Raw genomic sequence first — 27,585 nt, 5'->3', positions numbered from 1 at the left:
ATGGTGGGGGCAGAGGACTTGGCCTTACTTCCCTCTCACCTATTTCCAACTGCAGGCCCTGGGTGTCACACTAGGAACTTGACCCCTACGCTAACCCAGTGGGTAAGAACTCCCCTGGTAGAGGCAGAAACAACAAGGTCTGACCTGTTTGATGCTCCTTTAAGTCTCCACAACTAGACTTATGCACATCTGTATGTATATATGCATGCGTGTGTGTGTGCACGTGTGTGTGTGTGTGTGCACACGCGTGCGCTCGTGTGACAGTCAGAGAACAGCCTCTGCTGGTGTGCCTCAGGTGCTATCCACCTTTAATTTGGAGGTAGGGTCTCTCATTGGCTGTCTTTATCCTTCCTTCCCTTGGTACTATGATTATCGGCAGATGTCTCACAGCCAGATTCTTGATGTGGCCTCTGAAGATCAAACCCCGAGTCATCCTGTTTGCAAGGTAGATACTTTAGGGACAGAACTTTCTTCTCATCCCTGAAAGATGGATCCCAGTCTGGTCCCCAAACCATGGTGGTCCCATCTGCTCCTCCACAGATTTTGCTTACTAGCGCATACCACCATGACCCTCTGTGTGCATTTCTGGTGTGCTTCCTATTGGTTCTCCTCTGTTCTGTTCTTCTGGACTCTATATAGTATATATAAGATACTTTGATCAACTGCTTAGAACTCATTAACCTTGGCCTTTGAATTATGACCGTCTGTGCCACTGCCCTGATATCTTCTACAGTGTGTCTAGACATCCAACTCCAAGATAACTGGTTCTTCATTTCCGAATCTCTGTTACCCATACCCATAGTCATAGTTCAGTTGTCTCCATAGTCATCATCCTCAGCGAGCCATGGGTTCCAGACAGATCTTATCATCCATGGCCAGCAAATTCAAATAACCCCAAAAGGCAGACACATAAATAAATATTTTAATCTCTTAAGGATTCTTAATGAGAAAGCTCAGCCTGAATTCTTCAGAAGTCTAAGCAGCTACTACATTAATAACCCCAGCTAAAATCAAGCCTACAACAGGCTTGATTGTGTACATATCAAAGAATCCTGGTCCCGTCTCACATAAATATACCATACAGAGTTTTCATTCATTGATAATCTAAATCCCCATTGACCAACTCAGTCTAGATAATTCATAGAGTCTTTTTAGGTTGTCATTGGTATAATGAGAGAAAATCTGTTTAAAAAGTTGGTAATGCAATCTAGCATCTATAAATTTCCATATGAGCCCTGAGATTTTCCTACCAAGAACAATTATTTCTCTGTAGTCATGGACAATTTGTTCTTTGACCCCTACAAATGCCAAAATCTGTGGATGCTCAGCCCTCTGTATATAATAAAATACTGTTTGCATAGAGCCTATGTATCATCTCCAAATTACTTACACCACGTAATGAGTGTAAGTGCTGGGTAAATAGTGATTATACTACATTACGGAGAAGGAATAATGACAAGGAGAATCAACCCATATTCAGGGCCAGTATAACTTTTTAAAATATTTTGTCTCTATAATTGGTTGCATATACAGATGTGGGACCCATGCATGTAGGGCCTCGGGCCGTGTGAACAGAAAATGTGATGAACTAGAATAAAGGACACATCTGACACAGCCGTGCTGGAATGCATCCCTGGAGAACCAGACACGTCTCAGAACTTATAGGAATCTAGAGGTCTGCATTCAATGACACTTTGACACAGCGTCTGGGTATGAGACTCCTTCACAATTCACATTTGTGGTAGAGAACGATACTTTGCCTAACATGCTCAAGGCCCTTGGTTCCATGCAAAACACATGTGCACACACACACACACACACACACACACACACACACAAAATCCTCCAGTGATTCTTTTATTCCTATTAAGTTCAAGATCCTAGAGATAAAAAGGAAAGTGAAATCACCAAGTTAGAAGTTTTAAAGACAACAGAGACTACTAGAAAACTAATATATATATGTGTGTGTGTGTGTGTGTGTGTGTGTGTATAATAGAAATCTACTATATATAGTATGTATACTAGTGTACTATATATGGTATTGAATTATTAAATATATAAATATATATAATATAGTATATATTAGTTTTCTAGTAGTCTCTATATAGTATACGTGTGTGTGTGTGTGTGTGTGTGTGTGTGTGTGTGTGTGTGTGTGTGTGATAAAGCACCTTCCTGGCTATCTTACTATAAGTGACAGAGTATTCCAGAGAATTTGAACTATAGATAAAAACTGCGTGGTTTTATCTCTTATAAAATTTTATCTCTTATCAAATCTACCTGCTTCTCACTAAAAGAACGAACTTCCCTCTGGCTGAGCAGTCCCAGGTTCTTTTCACAGCATCCAGACAAATCCATAAGCCTCTGGATCCTTTGCGGAGGGAGAGCGCTTCATTACCCTCCAGGTGATTCTCCCGTGAGCTACGTGTGTCTTTGTGGGAAGGAGGTAGTTCTGGGGCTGTCCAGACAGGTGAGGAAAGCAGCCCCTTCCTCCCTTGGACCAGGAGCCTCCCTTTAGAACGTTCTTATTGACAAACTCCAGACCACTGCTCCCATGAGTGTTCCGTAGCCCCGAAACAAAACAAGGCCTGTGGGATCTGTTTAGCTCTGTTTTGCTTTGTTTCAATTTAAGGCTGTGATTGCATAAACATACGCTTGGAAAATATATTATATTCAAAAGCCATAGTTATTCACCAAGTTCCATGGAAACCAACCAAGAAGAGATTAAAGCATTTACTTTCTGATTCAGGCCTGCACTGATTTAATTCAGGGGGCCCTGGTGGCTGTTTCTGTGGAGGCCTGGGGTGGGTGAGAGAGTCTGCTTTCCTAACAAGGGGTAATGGGCGGATGACATCACTTTTACGGCTATAAGAGCGCTCTCCTATGATGGTTCTGAGAGCCTGGGAGAAATATTTCTAAACATAGCTCTTGGCTCGATGCTCCAGATTGCTTAAGCCAGAGGGCAGCTACTGCACCTCTCATACTTTCCCAGGGACCCAAAATATTTTTATAGATGTGGCCAAGCATTTTTTGAAAATGATTCTCCGGCATCCCACTCTGAGGACATAGGGTGTGCCTCGCACGGGGTCTTTGGGGTTCTGAGGGTCAGGAAAGATGATACCATGCATGGTCTTTGTCAAAGCTGGGACGTTTCCCAGACCCGAATATGGGCTTGCATGTGTTAATGAGCAGGCCTGAGACTCCTCTGGGTTTCCAGAGTTTGTTTGGGTTTGGGTTTTGCTGTTCGCCCACTCAGTCAAGCAGGCAAGCGCTGTTTCCAAATATCCCTTTCCCGAAGAACTGGAACATAAAGCGGCAAATGGTAACTTCCAGAAGTGTGCAGATTTTGTCCTCAGATGGTGGGCGTGTGAGGCCGTCAGCAACAGAAGTGGAGGGGGGAGCTGCTGAGGCAGGAAGAGGAGCCCCGGACTTCTCTGCTCTAGCCTCACCTTCACTCATGCCAGAGGCTGAGTCAGGAGGCAAAGCAGGCTATTCCTCCTCAAGCGGACCTTGCTGCCTCCACCAGCCCTCTACCATAAACTTCGCTCAGGAGAGCAAGCTGTGGAGTTGTACACCTCAGTTAGGAAAGCCAGAATGCCAGCACTTTGCATGAATAGGATGGCTAGAACCAATAGAACCAACAAGGAAGAGCCTAACAGGAGTGTTGAAAGTGCGAGGAGACCCAGGCAAGCCTGTGGGAACGCATCTTCACGCAGCTGCTTTGATGGCGGTGCAGGCTGACCGTTCCTCGGAAGGAGACCATCTCTGCGTGACCAGGGCGTCTACCCTAGAGAAACCAAAAGCACGCGCTTAGACAGAAATGTGTACACAGGTGCTCACGGCGGCATTGTTCAGAGTCGCCGAGAACAACCCCCCGAGTCCATAAACAGAAAAACCAAACTTGGTGAAATCATACAGGGAAGCTCAGTTAGCAAGGAAAAGCAACGTTGGTAGGGCTGGAGAGATGGCTTAAGTGGGTAAGTATGCTTGCTTCTTTCGTTGGAGCACCGGGCAGTCAGAGGCAGGAGGATTTCTGGGAGTTCAATGCCAACCTGGTCTATCTACCTATCAAGTTTCAGGCCAACCAGAATCACATAATGAGCTCCTCCCTTGAAAATGAAAGTCCTTGCTGCTCTTGCCGATGACTCACCTTGGTCCCCACAAGCACCTGGAAGTCCGCTTGAGTTATCTGACAACTCCTTCTGGCCCCAAGGATATCTACGCACGCATGTATGCGTCCGCGAATAAATACAAAACAAAAATAAATCTTTTCAAAAAGAATTGGCTAGGTGCTACAACACAGGTGAACCCGGAAAACCATCATACCCAGTAAAATAAGGCAGGCACAAATGTTACATTAGTAGATATCCAGGTCAGGTGGTACTGGAGAAACAGGAAGCAGCTTTCTGGTTGTCAGGGACATAGGGCAGGGAGGAAGAGAGCCAGTGAGCATGAGAGTTAATGGGTGTGGGAATTGTGGGGCAGCCGAGTTGAAAATGGTCTGAAATTCTCTTATGTGATATACGTACAGACACTTTGTATATGCTGAGAACCATTGAGGGGCATTTTTTGCGCTACCTTATTTCTGTTTCCCTAAACTGGCTTTCTTCTCTGTGTAGCCCTGGCTGTCCTGGAGCTTGCTCTGTAGACCAGACTGCCCTCCAAATAAGGCATCCTCCTGCCTCTGCCTCACTAGGAATGAAAGGAGTACCCCACCATGCCCAGCAAGTAGCATGGTTTTAATTGTATGATATACGAATTACAGCTCAATAAAGTGTGTGTGTGTGTGTGTGTGTGTGTGTGTGTGTGTGTGTGTAACACCATCAAAGAGTTATCGGCCACCTTCATTTACAGTTCAAAGCAGAAAGCAGGGCTGGGACTATAGCTCAGTGTAGAGCACTTTCCCAGTGTGTACCAAGTTCTATTCTGGGCTCAGTCCCCAACAGGGACAAAGGGAAAGAAGAGGGAGAGAGAACGAAGAGGGGAGAGAGTCTAGCTTGTCCTATCCAGTATTTTGATCGCATTTAGAGTTCATAGCAAACATATTTGATGGATATATAGAAGGACTTGTGAAATAATTTTTACCTTAGTAACTAGAAGATGTTCTGTAGCCTGTAGACCTAAGTTTGTTCTCCAGAACTCATGTATAAAAGCCGGATGTGGTGATACTTACATAATATGTGGACGGACACACACACACACACACACACACACACACACACACACAGGAGCACTTCTTTTAAATGCCATTTGTGCCTCCTGGTGACTTTCTTGACATCAAGGAATTCTCCAGTCAATCTTTTGACTGACGTTTTCTCTGATAAAGTGGCAGTCATGATCACCTAATGACTTAGATGGCTTGCATTAGATTGCATTTGGAGAATACATTTCTTCGGCTGCTATAAATGCACTCCTCCATGTCTGTGCTGTTTCCTGTATATTTATGAATCTGCAAATTTTATTCCTAATTATGTGTCACGTGACTTTCAACTTTTTTTTTTCCTGAGTTTCCTTTTCAAAGCAGTAAAGACATCTTAAAACATCGAGGAAAAGGCACTTGATTAGTTTTAGGTTTTTGTTTTTGAGGCTAATGCTGTCAGAAATGCTGTGTTAACAGAAGCAGGAGAGAGCAGAAGGAATACTGAGAAGTGCTAAGGGGAAGGGGAAAGAGGAGGTAGAGAGATGGGACCATGGGTAAAGCATTCATGTGCACCTGTGAAGGCCTGAGTTCGAATCCCTAATCCTCACTAAATATCAGGTGACTATGGAGGCCTGTCTGTAATCCCACAACTCAGAGGGCAGAGATAGGGATCCCACTGGCAGGCTGGCTAGGTAGACTAGCCAAATTAATGAGCCCTACACTCATCAGGCAAAGCAGACCATCACCCTGAGCCTCTGTGACTCAGAGACAAGCTCCCCTGACCAGCTGCCCACTAATTCTCACAGTAGTAAAGACTTTAGGACCATCTGGGTGCGTCTTGCTGTCCTCAGAAATTTGTTTCTAATCAAATGTTTTAAAAAATATTAGCGCTTTTATAGTCTAAAAATTCCCAGGCCATATGCTAAATGTATATTTGAGTTTTTCTGTGTGTGTGCGTGCCTGTGTGTCTGCGTGCGTGCGTGCGTGTGTGTGTGTGTGTGTGTGTGTCTGTCTGTCTGTGTGTTCTGTTTTGTTTTCTTTCTTTTCACTTTTAAAGGCAATTACTTGTGATAAAATAAAACAGTGGTGTCTTTGAAACTTCCCTGTCTGTTCCATAATTACATGCTTGGGATAAGAACCTGGTTGGTGGCCAGATTCCCCAGAGGGTAGGGAGCATTAGGGTTCACATGCAGAAGTTTATACACTGAGTTCATACAGTGAGCATGTGCTCTCTCTGGGAAACGCCGAGGCGGTTAGCTAACACACCTCACACAGACACTTCCTAACTGCTGTATTTCAGCTCTTTCCTCTCTCCTACCACCCATCCTCCCTTCCCTCTTCCCTCATTCCTTCTCTTTCTCCTTCCCTCCACTTTTCTTTCCCCATTTAAGTAAAATAGTGTCTACTGGTGGGACATAGAAAAAGCACACTTCTCTAGCACACCCACCCATTTGACACAAGTGTCCACTGAATGAACTGTATGTAGGATAAAATCATTCTCGATGCCTTCCGTGAAAGTCGTCATGCATGGAGAGGTACTAGAACTCACCCCAGAGGAGCATAAATGAATGCAATCTTCCTGCACTGATTAAACTAGCAATCCTCTAAAAGCTATCTGCTTAAACTTGGAACTAACTTCTTGTACTACTAAAGTAACAAAAGGTGAAAAGACATCAAGCAAGCATGACTTAGAGAATCGCAGAGTCTGGAATAATCTTGAGTTTGGCAACAACTAAAAAAGTCCCCTAGTGAGCGCCGAACCCCAGCACCCCACCCCACCCCACGCCCATGCCCTGATGGTTGCAAGCCTATCCTGTCACTCGATCTTTGAATCAGCCCAATGCTGTGCACGGTGTTTCCATTGCATTCTACGGTTGATTACGTCATAAAGATGCGCCGGAAATGGTACGACCAACTTCAACCTGGTCTAACTCCAGGATACTCCAGTAGGTTCGTGGGAGATGATAAAGGTGAGAGCTGAGAAAATGAATAATAATAAATGCACAGAAGAAAGCTATCAACCTTAGCATCAACCAAGCATGCTTTTATTTCCAAGATGATTCATTCCAAGTGATGTTAAGATTGAACTTCACCCATCTCTCTCTTTTTTTAATGATTTATTAACTTTACATGCATCGGTGTTTTGCCTGCATGCGGATTCCCTGGAACTGGAGTTACAGACAGTCGTGAGTTGCCATGAGGTTGCTGGAAATTAAACCTGTGTCTTCTGGAAGAGCAGCCCATGCTCTTAACAGTTAATCTTTCCAGCCCCTTGAGCCGTCTCTTAATGATACAGATTGAATCCTAACTACATCCCCATGTTCCTCACTGTCCCTTTCGGCTTTGGAATCTCTCCTTTTGGTATACAATCTACTGCTTTAGAAAGCAGGAATCTTTCTGAAACATGGTTGAATATAGTTACCAACCGGTCCGATATGGTGCTGCGTGCTTGTATCAGCGGTGCTCGAAAGGTAGAAGCAGAAAGGATACAAAAATCAAGGCTAGCTTGGGACATACAGCAAGTTTTAGACCAGCCTGATCTAAGGGCAAGACACCTATCGAAAAAACAAAACAAAACAAAAAAAAAAAAAACCAAAAAACCCAATTAAGGGGAAACTGAGCTCACAAACAGTTGCAACCCATTCAACTGTCTTTCCCTTAGGTTAAGTTCTATGTACCATTTATTCGTCAAACAGCCTGCACATGTGTAAGGTTGGGAGGTCCCCGTGTCAGCTCAACCTCAGAGCACTGTGGCTGCAGGTGGGATGCGGGAGTTGACCGCACTTGCCCCCACAGTGGGCGGGTGTCAGGCTGTAGGGAAGCCATGGGACACCACTCCAGGGGTGAGGGAGTGCAGTCTGAGGCTCAGGACACAGTTGGAGCTGACTTGGGGGTCCCTGGACCTTCAAGAAGTCTTGGCCATTGGGTTCTCCAGCTCTTGGGCATGCAGGCCCTGCTGGGCTGGATCTAGCCCAGGGCCGAGAGGAAAAAGGGGGGGCTCTGGCGAGTCCTGCATGGAGAGCCTTTGGCTTGGTGGTGGTGGGCCGCAGGCTTGGCTTGGTTTGGTTTGGTGGTGGCCTCCGCTGCAGAGAAGCCTTCTATGGGAGATGAGAGAGCAGCTCTGTTGGGGAAGGCCTTCTCCATGGCTCCCCACCACAGGGGATCCTGATGAAAAATGGCAGTCCGTGGTTTTAAGACATTTATTGTCATGGCGGAAAGTGGATGAGTAAAACCACACCCCACTTCTCAGGGTGGGCCTGAGATTAAATACCCTTTGCAGGGAGGAGTCTCTGGGGAGAAATGCTATTGGCTAAGCCTCCAGGCCTTTAGGTACCTCATTATAATGGAGATCTGTCTTGGCCACAGGTCACATCCTCTACCTATGGAGGGGCTTGGGACTTTGCCTTTACGTGACTGATGGCCACAAATCTATGGAGGGCTGTGGCTAGCGACAGGGGCCTGGTTTTCTGGGAGTCAGGTGAAATGCCTACTATTCATTCCTTCAGGGTCACTGGGGCTTTAAGCCTTAGCTCAACCAGGAACCAGGCTGCCTTTCACGGTCCCACACACATTCACAGATCTTAAAGGAGAAAAAGAAGAGAGATTTAGGTTGCCGTGACCTCCTTTCTCCATTCGCCCCCATAACTGTGGATATGGCTATTAAACACATGCTATAAGCTTCCTGACTTTCCATCCCAGCCTAAATTTAGTATGATTCCACAGAAAATGGCCTGTGCCTTACAAGTAACACAGAAAAACAGCCAGTGCTCCAGTGTGGGTGTAAAATTAAACTTTTGGCTTCACCCTACAGAAACTCCTGGGTTCTCCAAGTTTCTGAGAGTTAGGGAAAATAGTTGGAATGTCGTGGGGATGCTGGCAGGGGACTCTGGAGCTCTCTCCCCTCCACTTTCTCGCCCTGGAATGTTTCTGCCTCACACTCTACTCAGTTGTGTCTAGACCTGCCAGAAGAGCCAGCAGCAGTGTGCAGGACGGTAAAGGAGAGACGAGGATGTGTGGTTATCTGCAGGACAGGGTTTATTCTTCCCTGGTGCCTGCAGGGTCCCCAGAGACCTGGAGCCTTGTGTTAATCCTTGAGGGAAAACAGTCCCTCAAGATTAGCCAGGGTAGGTAGGGGGAGAGGATGTCAAGGAAAGCAGAATTATTTTGACTGCATTTTTGCCTTGTCTGATTAGATCTCAGTGGTGTTAGGACTTTGCATCACGAAAAGAGCCCTGTATGTAGGCCTGGGGACAGAGGGACCAGGCTGGGACCTGGAACTGGCATGGCTGCTGGGCTCTTGGGCTCTGAGGACGTACCCTGTAGCTGGGACCTTGCTTGCCGGGTCCTAAGGACTTGCAGAGAAGGAAACCTGCATCTTCTGCAGCTGATGTTAAAGCCATGGTGCATTCCCAGGGCTGTCTACCAGGTAGGACCAATGCTTGTTTTGGTTTGCTTTGCTGTGTGGGGGTTTGTGGGGGTGGGGAGGAGTGATGAAGGAGGATCTTTCTCTGAAACTGGGGAACACCTTGCAATCAATTAGGATCTGGGTAACCTTCATGGGATATGCCTTCTTAGATACCTGGGCCCATGTGAGGTGCTTTAAGCTCAGTGTGCAAGGTGACCCCTATAAAGAAGGGTCACCAGCTGAAGGATGGGGTTACTAAAGATTGCATGCACATTGCTTTAAATTTATCTACGAGCAAATGGTAGAAACCAGTGATTTAAAGCACCATATTTCTGGCTGTTGAGACTAAGAAAATGCTTTTTATGGGTTCCAGATCCCCAAGCAAGGTCTGATGTTTTGTGAGCGATGTGCACACCAGTTAGGTGTGACAACAATCTTAGGTAAGGGACAGATGTGGCTATAAGCAGTAGAGCATCATGGAGGCAAGGGCATTAAGCAGGAACCCCAGGTCTTCTCCTCAGTCCCTTCTCCTTTTGTTGGCTCGCACAGGAGTCTCTGGAATCAGACGAGTGGAGCCAGGTCTCTCACTCACGCCTATGAGAAAGAAAACACCTTGCTATTGGGTTTTGGTCCGCAGTATTTTCATCTCATGGGCGGGACACATGTTCATGAGGGTGCCCCTGTGTGTGTGGAAACATGTAAGTGTGGTGACCTTGGATGACCTTCCTCAGGAGTTTACCTACCTGCTGTTTGAAAGAGATCCTCTTCTGGCCCGAGGCTCGAAGATTCCAAGTGGACCATGTAGCCTGGGAGCCTCGGGACCCCAGTATGGGAGTTACAAGCATGGTATCACATTTGGCTTTTTTCCTGTGTTCTGAGGATCACACTCAAGCCTCAGCAAGCCTTACTCAGTGGGCTACCTCTTCAGCCCTTCAGTTTCCTTTTTTGCAATGGTAGGAATGGAACCCAGGATTTCACACGGACTGAGCAAGCACTCTATCCCTGAGTATCAACCTTAGCCCAAAGATGACACTTTGCACAAGAGCCTGATAACTCATGGTCAGTTGTCTGGAAATGTAGATCACTTCCAAGAGGGAGACAGGAGTATCTGTTTCCTGCAACCACCAACAGGGCAGACTGGTAGCATTCCCACTTGCCCGGGAGGTGTCAGTCCTGAGATCTCCAGCCCACCCTGAGAGGGACCAGCCACCCGGAGCTGGGGGAGGGAAACCAAATTCTTCTGGCTGCCTCTTCAAAGGGCAGTCACAGGCTTCTCTTTGGCTGACAGCTCTGTGTAACCCAGTTTATTTCATTAAACTTGAGCGGGTTTGGCCTCTTTCCTTGTTCGCTGGCTCACCAAGCTGTTTGGCATGAGGCAGATAGCTACAGCTGGATTTGTATTTTCTAGGTGTGATTTGGCGGTGTGTAATCCCCTAAAGAACCACCATGTTTAAATAGCCCCAGGCTTCATGCTCCTCTCCCCATACGCAGTGTCCTGGGGAGGTTGCATCAAGGACAGTTCCTTGGAAGCCAGGCCCCAAGTGTTGGGTGGCTTTCATGTGTATACTCCATCCCCGTCCTGGTCCCTTCTCTGACTATAGACATACAGACACCGTTTCTGGAGGTAAACTTTTTCTGGAATTCTTGTCCTCGAAGGAGGCATAATACCTACAAGTGTTCCTAGAAACAGCAGCTGTGTCACAAATAAATCACAAGTAAAATAAATGAGGATATCCCCCAAAATGAACAACCATCAAAAAAACATACTTAATCTTTTCAATGACAAGTTATGAATTTAAAAGAGCTCTGGGGTTTCGGGGACCACAATAACCAAACCTCGCTGGGAGAGTCAAGAGGAAGAAGGAGTCTGCGGGTTTGTCCATTTGAAGCTTTCCTGAAATGTCCCTTTCTGGTCCATGTCTCCCCTCCCCCATCCTGGCATTCGGAACAACTTACTTGGTGTAGATAATTCTGTCTCTGCAGACATTGCCGTGGTCGCAAATGAGTTTGGGGACCTGGCTTCTGGCCTTTACCCCACCTTCAATCACCCTCTTGCCTTCACTTTCCTTCTACCAGATTATCACCTGATATATACATGGCTGGGGAGATAACTCATTGGGCAAAGTGTTTGTCACATGACCATGAAGACCTGGGTTCAACACTAAGGACCCGCATAAAAAGCCTAGAGGGATAGCACAGGTTTTGAATCTCTGCAATGGTGAAGCAGAGAGAGACAGAGCGCTGGGTCTCACAGGCCAGCAGATCTAATCTACTCTGGGAATTACAGATCCTAGTAAGAGTCTCTGTCTCAAAACCTAAGGTGGGGGGCTCCTGAGGAACAATCTAACATGACCTCTGCCCTCCACATGTGTATGTATGCACACATGTGCACATATAGCTGCCCACATGTACACTCGCTGTGTATACAAGCACACAAACACAATTAAAAATAAAAGTAAAATTAAACTTCAAAATCAAGGGAGCAGGGTGACTGAGCCCCTTCCTCCCAAGAGGCTATTTTAGGCCTTCCATTAACAGCTGAAGTATATTGAAGAGAATATTGACTTATTAGCCACCAGTCCCAGGAAAACATTGTGCAACCACAATTCAATTCTAGTCCAATTCAATTCAGCAGGCATTTGTTGAGTGGCAGTTTCATACCTGTGCCTGTGGGCTGCTGGGACTAGAGAACCAGCTTTCTCTTTGTCCCTGTCCCCTCCCTGGCCAAGGTAAGCTGGTCGGCTAGAGGAGAGTAGTTGTTTCTGATCCACGCACCCTTGTTTGCAGCCTGAATTTGAGTCGACTCCCAGGAGTGAGTCCAGAAAGCAGTTGCCCAGGGGGAAGGTCGGGATGGCAAGTCTAAACTAGTTCTCTCACCCCAGTCTAGGTAAACAGGGCTTGCTTTGTGTGCTCCTGAGCCAACTGAGGGGGTTGGAAGAAGGAAGGGAAGCCAAAAGCTTCAACCCTGTGCTGGACCACGGGTGGTCCGAGTGCCTTCCAGACAAGATCTATCAAGTCCTGGCAACTCCTACCCGCCCTGAGACCTTCATGTCCACTAGCCAGCAGAGCAGGCTTAGAGACATGGAAAATGATATACTCCTTGTCCTCAGTGGCTCACAGCCTCGTGGGGAATTGTCAAAAGCATGATAATTTCACTTCAACAAAAGAGCATCACTGAGAGACATTCAAAGAATGAGTAACTTTGCTCAAGGAGAATATTGCCAGAAATATTCTTCTAATCTCTCTCCCAGCCTTTGTTTTCTCCATTACAGAGCCAGAGTAATAGCTTCGGAGTGTTGCAATGATGAAATACAGGAAAATACACACACACACATACACACACAGACACATACATACACACACATACACACACAGACACACAAACACACACACAAACATACACACACATACAGACACACAGACACACATACACACACACAAACACACACACATACAGACACACACAGACACACATACACACACACAAACACACACACACACATACAGACACACACAGACACACACACAGACACACATACACACACATACACACACATGCACACACACAGACACACAAACACACACACACACAATGCGTTACAAATAAGGCAGAATATACTAAAGTGAAGTGTGTTGATTTTGAATACACTGCATTGATGGTGTTATTTACCTTGGAACAGTGAGTGCATTCACTTTTCTCGTGTTATAGTGTTATCCGTGGCCATTTTTGATGTGTTTTGCTTAAGTAATGCTTTCGTGGTTTTTGGTCTCTCCCTAGGCTAGCACACTGAATTCTAGACTCACCAGCCTGTCTTTAAAGCACCCATGCAGGCAGGCTAGGGTGACACAAGCACCTGAGTCAGATTTCGGGAGCCCACATTAAAAGGGGGAGGACATGGTAGTTCTGCTTATGATCCCATGACTGAGGAGGCAGGGACAGAAGGACAGAAGGACAGGGACTCGCTGGCCTCCCCTAGGGCAAGCTCTAGGCCAGTGAACGACACGGTCTCAAGAAAAGGATAAATAGTATCTGCGGAATCATATTAGAGGTGATCCTCGAAACTCCATAAGCACATGCACACATGTATGTGCACACACACGCATGCACATACAAATTCTCCCTGTGCCTAGACCTGACGCCCTGGGCTTCTGGTTTAATGGATGGGGCCTAGGTGTTGATATGCTTGGAAGGCTCTCTGGGAGTCTGTTATGCAGTCAATCCAGGCAGCCAAGGCTGAGGAGCCTCGTTCCACTGCCAGGCGGCAAGATGTTTCTAAAACCCGAAGAGCGGTAGCATCGCCAAAGCAGGGGTGGAGCTTAGATGACCATGGTTTGTTTAGCAGACATTGTATGGAGTGTCACCCTGCACCGTATACACGTGTGGGTCTTAAAATTGTAATTTCTAAAAAGCAATGTAAAATTTTGATGTTTATATCTATACAAACAATGAATCAGGAAAATAATTATACAAATGGGCAAAAGAAGAAAAAAGTTTACAAACACATGTACATATGTGTAGGTGCATATGAATGCATGCATTTTATACATATGCACGTTTTAGATGTATATATTTATACATAGAATACGATACAATACTATACTGAAAAATGAGGGTTAGGTGCGAGGTTGCAGCTCAGTGCTAGAGCTCCTGCCTACTGTGTACAAGGCTCCAGGATCCATCCCAGGCAGGCATGTACAAACACACACACACAGACACACACACACACAGACACACACACAAACACAGACACACACACAAACACAGACACACACACAGACACACACACACACAGACACAGACACACACACACACAGACACACACACAGACACACACACACACAGACACAGACACACACACAGACACACACAGACACACACACACAGACACAGACACACAGACACACACACACAGACACAGACACAGACACACACACAGACACACACACACACAGACACACACACACACACACAGACACACAGACACACACACAGACACACACACAGACACACAGACACACAGACACAGACACACAGACACAGACACACACATACACACACACACACACACACACACAGAGCTCTAAGCAGTGAGGATTAACTCAAATCACTCAAATGAAGCCCATGGATTGGCACCTGAGAAGCACTAGTAGGCGGTGGCTGCTTTTATTATCGCACAAAATAATGATGTGAGCAACTGTGACCACACCGGGAGGGGCAAGCCTGGTCTGTTCTTTGCCACAGCACTGTCTGATTCTAATAATGGGCTTCCTCGCTGCTAAACTGTCCGTCTTGCACCCCACACTGGGGTTATGTCACAGCTTTGGAGACAAAAGCTTCATTTCTCTCCAGTGTCTCTCGCATAGCCCTTCGTCGCCCTCCTCTCCAGCGCAGGTTAGTTATGGGGACTGGAAAGTCCACACAGGGGAGTGGGAGCTTCAGAAGGGGAATGATTAAAACTTATATGAACTTAAGATGTGAATGGAAAAACCCAAGGTTATAAGTATAAGAAGGCTCACATTTTTCATGTTGAAAAATCTAAAAAAAAAAATAAAGTAAAATTATCAATTAACTGCCGTATACATCTCTTAATACACTGCCTTTTTATAAAAGATTTATTTGTTTTTATTTTATGTGTGTGAGTATTATTCTGCCTGGATGTGCTATGTAGCCCTAGAGGCTGGAAGAGGCTGTCAGGTCTCCTGGAACTAGAGTTACCAATGGCGGTGAAGTGTCCTGCTAGTGTAGAGACCCAGGTCCTCGGCAAGAGTAGCCGGTTAACTTAGCCCTCAGCCATCTCTCCATCCCCTATGCTTTTAGGCCCACACATTTTCCCCGTTTGCTCTTAGATCTCTTTTCGTAAGGCCATGGTTTGATAATGCACTCCACAGGGAGGAGAGAGATAAGACAGTCCTTCCTTCAGCATGGCAGATCACAATTTTTCCTTTCGTCCCTGTGGGCTCAAGTGGCTGTCTTTCAGACTCACTGCTCCTCATTGGAAAGCTGAGCACATTGTTTGAAATTATTATAGAATTTTGGAATTATCTGCTCAGGTTTCCTTTATAGCAGTCTGTGACAGAAGATGCTCAATGTTCAGAATCAGGTGTTAGAGGTGTGCGCCCTTTAGGCACAGGCTTATGGGAAAATCCACTGGATTCTACTGCCTTCAATAATAAAAAATAAAGACAATTCAGTGATGCCTTATAATCCCAGGTATTGTCTGCTACAGACGTTTCTGGTGAGAGAAACTGGGCTTGGAGTTGTAAGGCACTGAACCCTCTGTAATTTTACTAGCCTAGTGACGGAAAGATTTCTCCACAGAAGGCTTGTGCCTTTCGGCATTTGAAACATTATTTCTCTTCTGCTAGCTGCATATTTCCACAGCCAGGGCCGTAGATTGGTAGGATCGCTAGCCTTCCCTGGGCATGGCTGAAACTCAGCACTAGGGACCCTGCACTGTTGCTAGCAGCCATTTCTCGGCTGGCGCGGCTCTCAATGTCTTGGGTGGATGTGGAATTTGAACCTCAGACATCCAGCTTTCTTACCCCAAACCAAATGTGTCGTCGCTCGGCTTCCTCGAGGCATTCCAAAAATACCCGGGGACATTCCACAGCTGCTGGTTCCAGGGAGGACATCTCAGAGAGCGGAAGTCAAAGTGGAAAGGGAAATTAGTCATAGCCATTGGCAATTAAAATATTTCACTCTTGAAGTAATGACTCCATAAGCACATGGGGAGAGAGCAGCCCAGAGATACCCAGCCGTATGAATCCATAAACGTAAGCTTCCAGATGAATCTCCCTCTGTCCCCCTCACCCTTCCTGTGTCATTCAAACTATAAGAAAAATAAAATAAACGAGATGAACAATCTGAATTATTGCCCCCCCCCCATAAATCGCGCTAGCCTCAAAGATATAGAACACACATGTATGGCATGTGGACATCTGTTTTGGATTGCTTGAGTTTTGTTTTTTTTTTTCAGTTAGATGCCATTAGATTGGGGTTATTTCCCCCCTGCCCTCTATTTGTTGAAACCACACCCTTCCTAAGAGTTATAAATATTCATGTATTTTTTCTTCTAGTGCCTGCTGGAAATGCACCCAAGAGGCCACATGCCCGAGCCTCTGTTCTCCCTGGTCTTAGGACATAGGCCTTTGGCAGTCATGGGACACATCTCCCAGTATGGAAGTATGCTTTGGAGGCACTTTGGTCTGTGAAGGTTGTACCTCTAGAAGGAAATTTGGTCCAGTAGCTATAGTAACCACCCAGGGCTTAGGAATTTGAGAGAGCCCTTTGCCTGTTTTAAAAGATCTACTATGCAGTCATTTGGGTTTTTTTTTTTCCCCAAAGCTAACACTGACTCCTCCTGGACCACATAGCCAGGCTGGCAATTACGTATGATTCTGTAGTCCCACAGATGGTAAGGAAACGAGCTAAGACGTGAAACTGCCGTAGCCACCTCAGTCGGGGTTTGTCATCACGGAGATCTGTTTTGTGTTCCTGGAATAGAAAACGTGTTTCGGGGGCACAGAGTTTCTATAAACCTGAGTGTGTAAACTCAGCCCCATCAAGCGCATTACCAGTTCTGACGCCATCTCTTCTCCAGAGGGACAGACACGGTGTCTCTCCCATGTGACAGGGTTTCTGCCTTCATTTGTGTCTTCTGAAATAACTAACACAGGCGACCTGGGCCAAGGGGGCAGGCCATGTGCAAGGCACATATGTGAACGCTTCCACATGTGCAAAGTTTGGCTTTGATTCTCAATTTGCTGTTCCGCTTTCATCCTGTTGTTATGGCGATGTAGGCTTTCAAAGGGCGGCGTCTTTTGTGTTATTTAGTGCCTACATTTGGCTTGAACCTACCCCTCTCGCCACTGATCTATAACATGTGCTGAGCATAAAAAGAGTAGGGGGCAAGAAGCTTACACCAAGGAAAAACTATCAAGTTCATTCCAGTTCTTGGTCCAATCTGTACGTTCATTTATTGTTCCTTCTCAGTTCTCTCTCTCTCTCTCTCTCTCTCTCTCTCTCTCTCCCTCCCTCCCTCTCTCCCTCTCTCTCTCTCCCTCCCTCCCTCCCTCTCTCTCTCTCTCCCTCCCTCTCCCTCCTTCCCTCCCTCCTTCTCTCCCTCCCTCCCTCCCTCCCTCCCTCTCTCCCTCTCTCTCTCTCTCTCTCTCTCTCTCTCTCTCTCTCCCTCCCTCCCTCTCTCTCTCTCCCTCCCTCTCCCTCCTTCCCTCCCTCCTTCTCTCCCTCCCTCCCTCCCTCCCTCTCTCTCTCTCTCCCTCCCTCCCTCTCTCTCTCTCTCCCTCCCTCTCCCTCCTTCCCTCCCTCCTTCCCTCCCTCCTTCTCTCCCTCCCTCCCTCCCTCCCTCTCTCTCTCTCTCTCTCCCTCCCTCCCTCTCTCTCTCTCTCCCTCCCTCTCCCTCCTTCCCTCCCTCCTTCCCTCCCTCCCTCCCTCTCTCCCTCCCTCTCTCTCTCTCTCTCTCTCTCTCTCTCTCTCTCTCTCTGTCTCTCTCTCCCCCCCCCTCATGCGCACACACGCACACTTGGGTGTTAGGGCTCTGTATACAAGGCTGGCCTCGAACTCACAGAGATTCACCTGTCCCTGCCTCTCAAGTACCAGGATTAAAGGTGTCCACTACCACCACCCCCACGGGGTGGGCACCTTATCTCTCGAAACAGTATTTTCCAATGTCAATATGGATCCGTGACCTTTCAATAGGGACTAAAACAAAACCCTCATTCTTGGATTTTAGAATCGACCTCCTCCCTTCATGCCTACTGGAAACACCAATGTAATAGCTTAGTTTTCTACTTTGTACATAAATGTAATTTTTTAAGGTAACAGGGAAGTGTTTTATTTCCTTGAATGCACTTTTCTTTATTCTCACAGGGAAATTATGCTTCCTTCGGCGGTTTAAAATTAGCTTCCAGTTCTAGTATCAGCCTCTCCTCATTTGGCGGAGGACTGTCCCTCCTACAGTCTCCAAACCACTGCCGAAGCCTCTGGAAAGGGAATCTTAGCTTTGCTCAGCTTCTGCCTACCTCTGCACAGACTTCTAAGGCCGTTTGTCTCCTGCGTGAAAGGAGCCCGGCTGCCCTGTAGGTATTTGTTCCAGGGCCTCCATCAACCATGGAAGCGGTCATTTATTTGGAATATTTTTCCAATTAAGTCAGGAAGAAGACAGCTAGCAGAGATCAGGGAAGGTAAAGCCGTACCCTACACTCTCTTCCCAGCTCGCACATTGAACCCAGGGGTGGCAGGTTTTCTCCACTTGGCTTCTCCGTTCATAGATGGCCACCTGCTTGTTCTTTCATTTGTGTCTTAGATGCTTGTTCAGTCGTCTCACAAGCACCACCCCCACCCTGGACCTGGCACTACCCTAGGTTCTGGAGACAGAGTGGCAAACAAAGATGATTCCTTGGTCTTGCAGAGTTCGCATTCCATGGAGATGGGGCGACCACTCAACAGTGTCCTTTTGTGGACTCGTGCAAAACTTACACTGGAGGCCAGCGCTTTAAGGCAAAGAGTCTTGTGGTCTGAGGGAAGGGAGTAATGGGGACGCAGAGGTCTGCAAAGGAGGTGGGAATAAGCTAGGGAGAAGAGGCAGAGAGACAAGAGGAACATTGCATACCAGCCACAGCGCTATGGCGGCCATGAGGACGAGCATGTAAGGCTGGTGGAGTGGACCGTGTTTTGATCGTGTGCGTGCTGAGGTTGACTGTACTGTTTGACGCTGGTCACTCTTCTAAGCGCTGTACTAACCCACTGCTTTAGCTTCAGGAAGCCAGCTGGCCAGTTTTGGAAGCCACTATCCAGCCTCAGATGGAAATTTCCTTCGTTCTCAAGGGTATGAGCTCATAGCCATGCCAGATGGGTTTCCAGTGAATGATTATTGTGCAATCTGATTATTTCTATGTCATGTTAATTCCCCTTGAAAAATGGAAACAGGATATGTAAGACAGAAGAGAATTTTCTAGTGACAGCCAACAGATCGAGAGAAGGCATACAGTTCAGAATGGAGGAGCAACCACGGCATAAGGAATTAATTACTAGTAATAAGTTTTTACTGCGCGCAATCAACTTTTACCATTTGGTACATCTAAACATTGAATATCATTGTGTATACCTGGTTGGCAGGGAACTCAGTATATAGACCAGGCTGGCCTGCAACTCCACTTACCTCTGCCTCAAAAGTGCTGGGATTAAAGGCGTGCGCCACCACAACCAGCTTAGGGTAACTTTAGATACACAGCAGATAACATAGAATCAAGGCAAATATAACGGAAACTTGTACTCTGGTTGCTAAACAGCTTCCCACAGGATTGTTCAATATCCTCTGTGACTCTGACCTCTTCTAGCATCTTAGAATTTTCTTCATTCTGCTGACAGGGGAGAGAAGAGACTGGAAACACCCCCGGGAGAGATTTAAATGGGTCAGCCCTTCACGTGGGCACATACCTTCTACTCACATCTTATTGGCCAGAACTCACTTCACTTGTGTGTCCATACCCAACTGCTAGTCATGCTGGGAAGTGTAGAGTGTGGCCACAGAGATTACCCCAGAGAGTCAGCTTAGACTGGGGCTAAGAGAAAGGGTTTTGGAAGTAGTGAGTTAGGGACACATTTGTCCTCTCATCCGGAGGAAACATGTTTGAGGACCACAGTGCATGCTTCAGGCCAAATCACAGATAGTACCAATCGCTATGTCTGCTAGATTTCTCCTATCCATACATGAACGCATACCCGTGATAAGGTTTAATTTACAACAAGGTAAATTAGGGAATAATAACATCTAGTAACAAAATACAGCAACTCTAACGGAAGACTGTAATAAAGGTTATCTAAGTGCATTTTCTGCCGTTCCTTAAATACCGCAGGACCCTTTTCAGTCAGACGTAGGTTACGGCCTCTTGCAGGTAGCATCACTGACCTTGCACGTTGACGACACTACTAAGTAAAAGAGGGGCGACTTGAACGCAGATACCGCAATAGCACATCGTGGACTAACAAGTAGGCAGCATATACAGCATGGAAACGCTGGGGAAGGACGAATGTTCGAACAAAGACAGGGAGAGATGCCATCACATCGCTCAGAACAATGCACGAGTTAAACCTCACCTCCTGCTTATTTCTGAAATTTTCTGCCTCGTTTTTCATCCTACTTTTTTGTTTGTTAGAGACAAGGTCATTCAATGAAGCTAGACCTCACCAGTTCAAAATGTATTTGCTGCCACCGAATCCCGGGAATCCTCCTGTCTCTTCCTCTTCTGTGCTGAGGTTGGAGGCACATATCACCCTACCTGGTCTTTCTTACTCAAGTGGGTCCTGGGGTTTCAGATTCTGATACTCATGCTACCGTGTCAATCACTTCCTCAACTGAGCTGTCTCCCCAGACCCCTTGTTATCACTCCGCTTAAAAATTCACTTTGTTTTTAATATAATATTTATATTAAGTCTTTGAGAATTTTTTTACATGCAGGCAATATGTTTTTGTTATATTTACCTCCATTCCTCCCCCTAACTTCTCCCAGACCCACCCCTACCCCTACCCCCTCTCAACTTCATGTCCTCTTTCTGGTTTTGATTATAACTTTGCATGCACTGATTGATGGGTGTAGGACCATCCACCAGAGCTTGGTCACCCAACCAGGGGCCACATCCTTCCTGAAAACTAACTCTTCCTCTACCAGAAGCTATCACCTGTCAATAGCTGTGAACCGGGAGGACGGGGGAAGTCCCTCCTCCTCCGGGGGAAATTGCTGACTGGCTTGATGCTGTGCAGATCTTGTATAGGTAGCCACAGTTGCTGGGCATGCTAGGGCAACAGTCCTGATGTGTCCTAAAGACAGTGTTTCTCTCAAGTGTCCCCTGAGCCCTAGTTCCCTCACCCTTCCTCCATCTTTCTCAATGGTCCCTGAGCCTTAAGGGAAAGGGACGTGACATTGATGTCCAGCTTGTGACTGGAGGTCTCACTTAATCCTCTATGTTCAGCAAGGTGTGGAAAACACTGATTTGTACACTGTAGTGTTCACTATCTCCCAGCAGGCCTTGCTTCTGCTCCCCTAGCTGGTGAACAAAAGCTCCCTCTGCTTCAACCTGGTGATTTTCTGATCTGTGGGGGCAGCAGTATATTTAGTGACCCTTAAAATACAATCAGATGTTGTTCTCTGCTGTCCTTGAAAACTCTGCATTTCCTTTGTCCCTCTGCTGTGTGGAGTACCAAAGGACAGGGATGGAGTCCTTCCTATTAAAGTATGTGCACGAGTAAACTTCAGCCTTTCAGCCAAGTGTCTACTGCTTAGCTGTTAAACACCCCACTCCCAACCTCTCTGTGTATGTGTTACACTTCTGTGTAGGGAAGCCTGAGGTTGGTGTCAGGTAGCTTCCTCAATCCCTCTCTGCCTTATTTTTAAGACAGAATCTCTTGGTGAATCTGGAGCCCACCAATTCAGCTAGACTGGCTAGCCAGTAATGTCCAGAGAACCTCCACTTCTCTAACTCTGGGGTTACAGGCATGAAACGCCATGCCTGGCTTTGTACATGGGCGCTGGCGATTGGATGTAGAACCTAGCTTGTGGTGTGATAAACACTGTATTGACTAAGCCAGTCCTCTCAGCCCTAAGTTAGACATTTATTTAATGTTCAATCTGTGTCTGCCACATGTACCGAGGTAACCTAAAAGGGAGATAGCTCACCGTCCAACGTTAAGCATGAGGAAACTGTTTTAGAGTGCTTCGAATCACAGGGTCAAGGGCACACAGTGGTAGGGCGAGGTCTGAGAGCCGTGAGCTCAGCAGAGGTCAGGCCCAATGCCTTAGGTAAATCCTGGTCATGGACAACCTGCCTGAGAAGTCTACTGACTCACTTAAACCTGTCCCCATGGAGCACGTGCCATTCCCTTCTTCTCGAACATCACCTGCATATCTATGTCTTCAGCCTTGTAAATCTCAACTTCAAACATAGTTACTTCCTTCCTCTGCCCTCCGCCTCTCCCATCAGCTATGCTAATAAGCCTTGATTGGTGCAGGGGATGTGGTGGTGAGATCCAGTAGCTCTGGGACAAATCTCAGTCTTAGCACTTCATTGTATGGTCATCATCTTGTGACATCGCCTCCCTTTCTTCCATTGTGACACAGAGTTGGTTTGTTTTTGTTAAACCTCAATATCCTATAGTAATGAGTCTTCCTATCTCCCTGATAGGACACAAGCCTTCCCCTTCCATAACAAGTAGCCATTGTTGTAAAGGTCACCACTTCGTAGTCAAGGAAGAGTACGCTATGCATTCAATACAACTTTCAAAGTAGCTGGGTAAATTAATTAGGTATGTAGAGAAAACATAAGGAGTAGCATGTGGCTGATGGAGGTCAAGAGAAAGGATGACATTTACTACAGTTGGATATCAGAGGAATAAGGAACCAGTGCTCAGACAAGATTCAGAGAGGAAGTTGAAGGACAGACAGGATTTATATAGACTCTGGGGGAGGAGAGGATTTCTAAACAGGAAAAACAGTGCATGCAAAAAGAAAGCGTGGAAATTAAATGCAGCGTTCATGGTTACCCCATACAACCAACCTTCTAAGAGGCTTACGGAGAGAGGCAGGGGGAGCATCTCGGGTGCAGGAAGATGCAAAGGCACGGAAGGAAATAAAGACAATGAGGACAGGAGGATGCTTGGGATGTGCCTCAGAGGTGAAGCACTTGCTTAGCATGCACAAGGCTCTGGATGCACCCCCAGCACAACAACAACAGCAGCAACCCAAAACAAAGAAACAAGCAAACAGAAAAACAAACCAACAACAGACATGGTCAGAAAAAGGCTGGATTTCACCTGCTCTGTGAATGAATATTGCAGGCAGACATAACACCAGAGGTTCTTAGTTCCCAGCTAGATTCCAAATCCTAAGACACTGCTTTCCTGGGGAAGTAGTGTCTACCCTTTATTGATTTCGCTTGAACACTGTGTAAACTAAAGTATTAGCCAAAAAGGAGAAGGCTGATTCAAAAGATACCAGCAGGGGTGTCTGCCTGTTTGTTTAATTTTATTTTTACTTGAATACAAATGTCTCCATCAAACCTGCACACGCAACACACACACACACACACACACACACACACACACACATCTCTCTCCCTCTCCCTCTCCCCCTCTCAGCCTCTTCCCCTCTCCGTCTCTCTTGCTCGCACACACACATGCATACATACGCGCATGCATGCACACATACACACACTTCTATACTGTCCTAAGAGTCATCTGCTGGGATAAGAAAGAGTCGTCCTTGCCCTTTACGGACTTTTGCATGGCCCAGGCATGACCCAGGCATGACCCAGTGTTTCACAGCCAACTGACTCCTTTTAAGACTCCCTAAGCCAGCGGTTTAACAAGAATGTTCTAAACAAGTAGAAACTCAGGTCTCAGGCCCCAAGAAAAGTCTACATAGGGAAACAGGGTAAGGTTAGAATTAAATGTAGAACACATTGTGAGTGAATCTCCATTTCCAAAACTGTTCAACACTCCCTTTCCAGTTTTGCTTCTCAGCCCACCTCCTGCTGTTCCACAAACTCTTAATCCTGCTCAAAAATTCAAGCCTGTTCTTTGGATCTTAAAACTCACTGGGGAATCTTCTAGTCATTTAATGGTGTGCTATACCGCTGGGGAAAATAGAAAACCATGGACTGCAGCTACGTTCATTTCCTATCATGAGTCCCAGAGACAAGCTCTGGTGACTTCAATGTCAGGTTGATGGCTATAAGGGGACATTTAGGGCAAAAGTCTCAGCTTCCATAGGCCCTATAGGCTAAGTTCAGCCACTTTCCCAATTCGCCCGTTAAAGAGACACAGTAATAAAAAGCAGAGAGGAGAGACCTCATCAGCTGTTGGAATATGAACAGTTACAGGGCTCCAAGTTCATGTTTAAAGTTCTGGTGTGAGATTTAGGTTCAACTGTAAGAAGAATTGGGGCAAAAAGCACAGTAATTAAACAGTCCTGGTCAAGGGGTGACCGAAGACCATTGTCCCAGCTCAGCTCTAGTTAAGAAGTTATAATAGCTATCAGTGGGACAAGGGACAAGCCTGGTTTCTACAAGATGACTTGCTCCAGAGCGTAGCCTTGCCACTGTAGATAACTATTGGGCAGGGTGGCCTCTGTCCTTGGAGATGTTGCTGCTCCTGGAAACCAAGGTGACTGCAGATTTAAGACAATGATTTCTCTGGCCTGCTACGGTGAAGGGAGGAACGAGCTCGCTTAGCTGGATAGACGCTGATTAGATAAGGCAGAGTCAAGCAAGAGTCAAGCAAGAGTGGGCGACAGAGACGCATGCAAACTGAAAGCAGAGGTGTTAGGCCTCCATCTTGTTTCTCATTACCTTGTGTGCCCACACCAAGGAGTCAACCCTGTTTGGCAAAGGCGGCTTCTAGATGATACAGGCCCAAGTCCCACCCACACCATTTACCTGCCGCATAAACCCAGCAAGCTGATAGGTTGCGTTGAGCTTTGGTTGTATTTCCTGGAAAGTGGGGGTCACAATCATTCCATGTAGGATCATGCTGAGTACTGTTTACCTATGTAAAGCAATAGGTGCATCTTGTAACCCTCAACAAATGGCAGCTGTTTCCTCACTGACCCTTTATTCATCTTGGAAACACCCCTGAGAATCCTGCCTTCCTTCTCGGGCTCTTGGCAGCAGGCCTTAAGATGCATTTGAAAGGGGTTAAAATGAAAACCACCTGGACAATTTTTACTCACATCACCAACTTGGAAGCCTGTGTTCAAGAGAAGGAAGACAGGCATGTTCTTCGAGAGCAGTGCTTTGTGTAGAACATTAATGTCCTCCTCCCAGCAGTCTCTGTCCCCTCCTTCTTACACTGTGCCTTTCTGGAAGGGTGGGTATATCTACATATGGAAAACAGCTTCTCTGTAGGGCCTGTAATAAGCTAGAAATTCCAAAACAGAAAAGACCCCAGCAGGGCACCGGCTCCACACTGGCAAATAGACCTGCTATCCCAGGCCATCAATGGTACTGCAGTGTGCTTTTAATTATGGAGGGAACTGAAGTCTTGACTTCAAGGAATAGTTTCTTGCCCTATGCAGAAAGTCTGCAGGGCACTGTCCTGGTTCATCTGCCGAATGAAGGTGTCTGGAGTCAAAGGGAACCTTCTCCATCTGGGTGATATTGTCACCTCCAGCTGCTACCAGTCACTCTACGGTCTATCTATACTTGAGTAACTTGGGGCAGGAGAACAGTGGGTCACCTATCCAACAAGCATTCAAGGGCATGGTTATGAAAACCAAGTCAGATGATAACCTCCTCCTGTGCCGTTGAGGATGATGCATGATTTGTTCAGTTCTTGGGACATTTGAAAAATGGCACCTGTCTAAAAGAGAAAATTGCGTTTGTGGCTAAAAGAATTGAAATCAGAGTCCTTTATTAGAAGGAAATTTAAATTGCTTTTAAAGATGACATCCTGCCATTCCGAGCCTGCGTGTAATCTAAAGCACCAACAATTAAAGAAAGACACAGTGCAAACCTTAACTGGATTGGGATGAAGACCCAGCCACAGAAATGGGCATTCAGAAAGGATTGAGGTATTTCTCAAGCCTGTGTGTCTGTGGTAATATTCTAGGGGCTCCATTGGTAGAGCTTTGTTGATGATCCCCAAAGTCACAAAAGGTAGCCAACAGCAGGTGGGGAGATGGCTCAGCCCATACCGAGCCATCACAAGGACCTGAGCTTGGATATCTTGCATCTGTCTACCAGTTGGCTGCATTGCTGTAATCTCAGTGCTGGAGAAATAAAAACAGGGTGGTCCTCTTGACTTGCTGCGTCCTTTCTCCAAGATAAGACACTAATCAGATTTAGATATGAAGTGTTCCTTAGCTCCTTATCTCCAGATGAGGATGCTATTCTGGGAGATTATAGAGCCTTTAAGAGGTGGATCCTAACTGGAAGAAGTGGGTTACTGGGGGAGGGGAGAGCAGTCAGTAAGGTTCCAGTTCCAGAAACCAAGGCAGAGGGGCCTAGCCACCACACCCTACCCCCAGCCATGAAACCTCGAGCTAAGATAAAGTATTATTCCCATAAGGCGTATGAGCTGTTTTGTCCCAGAGTATAAGAAATGCATGTATAACAAGCATACCTCTTTCCTTCTTATTAAACATCAGTGTAGTTTCCTTCTCGGGGCCCCACATGCTCACCACCTACTCCTTAAGCCTTCATACTCTTGGTCTCTGGGCCTGCTTTCCCTCAGCATTCACCAAGAACCATTCATCTATCTTGTCTATGGCGATTTGCCTACCTCAGTGTTTCTGGGCTTGAACAACTCTCCTAGCAGAAGTCCTCAGGTCCCTTGGTTCCTCCTATGTCATTGTGCCCTCCCACCTCCCTCTCTGAGTCCTTTGGGTTCCAGTGTTGGTCCCTTGGGCTCTCCACCCCATCTAGGGATAAATCCGAAGGTCAGTTCTCATTCACTCCTCTCTGTTCACACTTAGAATCTCTGGGTTTGAGTTCCATTCCATTCTTGGTCTAGTTTGCCCCTGGTTGACAAATACAAGGGAGGCTTACATTCTGTTTGGCAAACAGGATGCTAAGTAAACAAGTCAACAAGGCACACCTGTCGGGAAGGGACTGTCTGATGCCACAACACCTTTGCTGAAACCCAGACGCTGAAAAATAGCACGACGAGCTCTATGTATGCAGGTATGCACGGATGTGTTTACACATACGTGTGGCGGCCTGAGGGAAACTGAGGATTGTTCCTCAGGGGCCACTGATCATTTCTCCCCCTTGACATTGTTTGGTGTGGAAATCCCCAAGTCACCCTAGGCTGACTTAGCAAGGAATCCCAGGGATCTGCCTGTCTCAAGAGTGGCATTACAAGCCTGTGCCAGCCAGCCCACCTCTTGTAAACATGGATTCGAGGGTCAGTGTCCGATCCTCATGCTTGCCACTTTACTGGCCAGTGGGTAGAATTCATTAATTTAACGAATTAATTAGATAATTGATAATTAATCTAATTAGGTATAAATGAAAGAAGAAAAAGGAAGA

The 27,585-nt window shown here is 46.4% G+C and overlaps 1 protein-coding gene across 7 annotated transcripts in view; it reads left to right on the top strand.

The window, feature by feature from the left end:
• Positions 1-27,585, top strand: part of Frmd4a (FERM domain containing 4A) — a 590,863-nt gene that overhangs the window by 302,924 nt on the left and 260,354 nt on the right. The window contains exon 1 of one of the 7 annotated variants that reach the window (XM_039095783.2): positions 6,114-9,566. The exons of 5 other annotated variants lie outside the window; for them this stretch is intronic. In XM_039095783.2, the coding sequence (XP_038951711.1) occupies positions 9,423-9,566 (144 nt within the window). In that variant the 5' untranslated portion in view covers positions 6,114-9,422. Of the gene's footprint in view, positions 1-6,113; positions 9,567-27,585 lie in introns of those variants that run through there. One more of the 7 variants, NM_001191821.1, reaches the window with a different exon arrangement.

Source organism: Rattus norvegicus, chromosome 17, assembly GCF_036323735.1.
Source record: "Rattus norvegicus strain BN/NHsdMcwi chromosome 17, GRCr8, whole genome shotgun sequence".
Classification (NCBI taxonomy): Eukaryota; Metazoa; Chordata; class Mammalia; order Rodentia; family Muridae; genus Rattus; species Rattus norvegicus.
The sequence above is the reverse complement of the archived record's forward strand: the minus strand, read 5'-3'. Positions and strand labels throughout refer to the sequence as shown.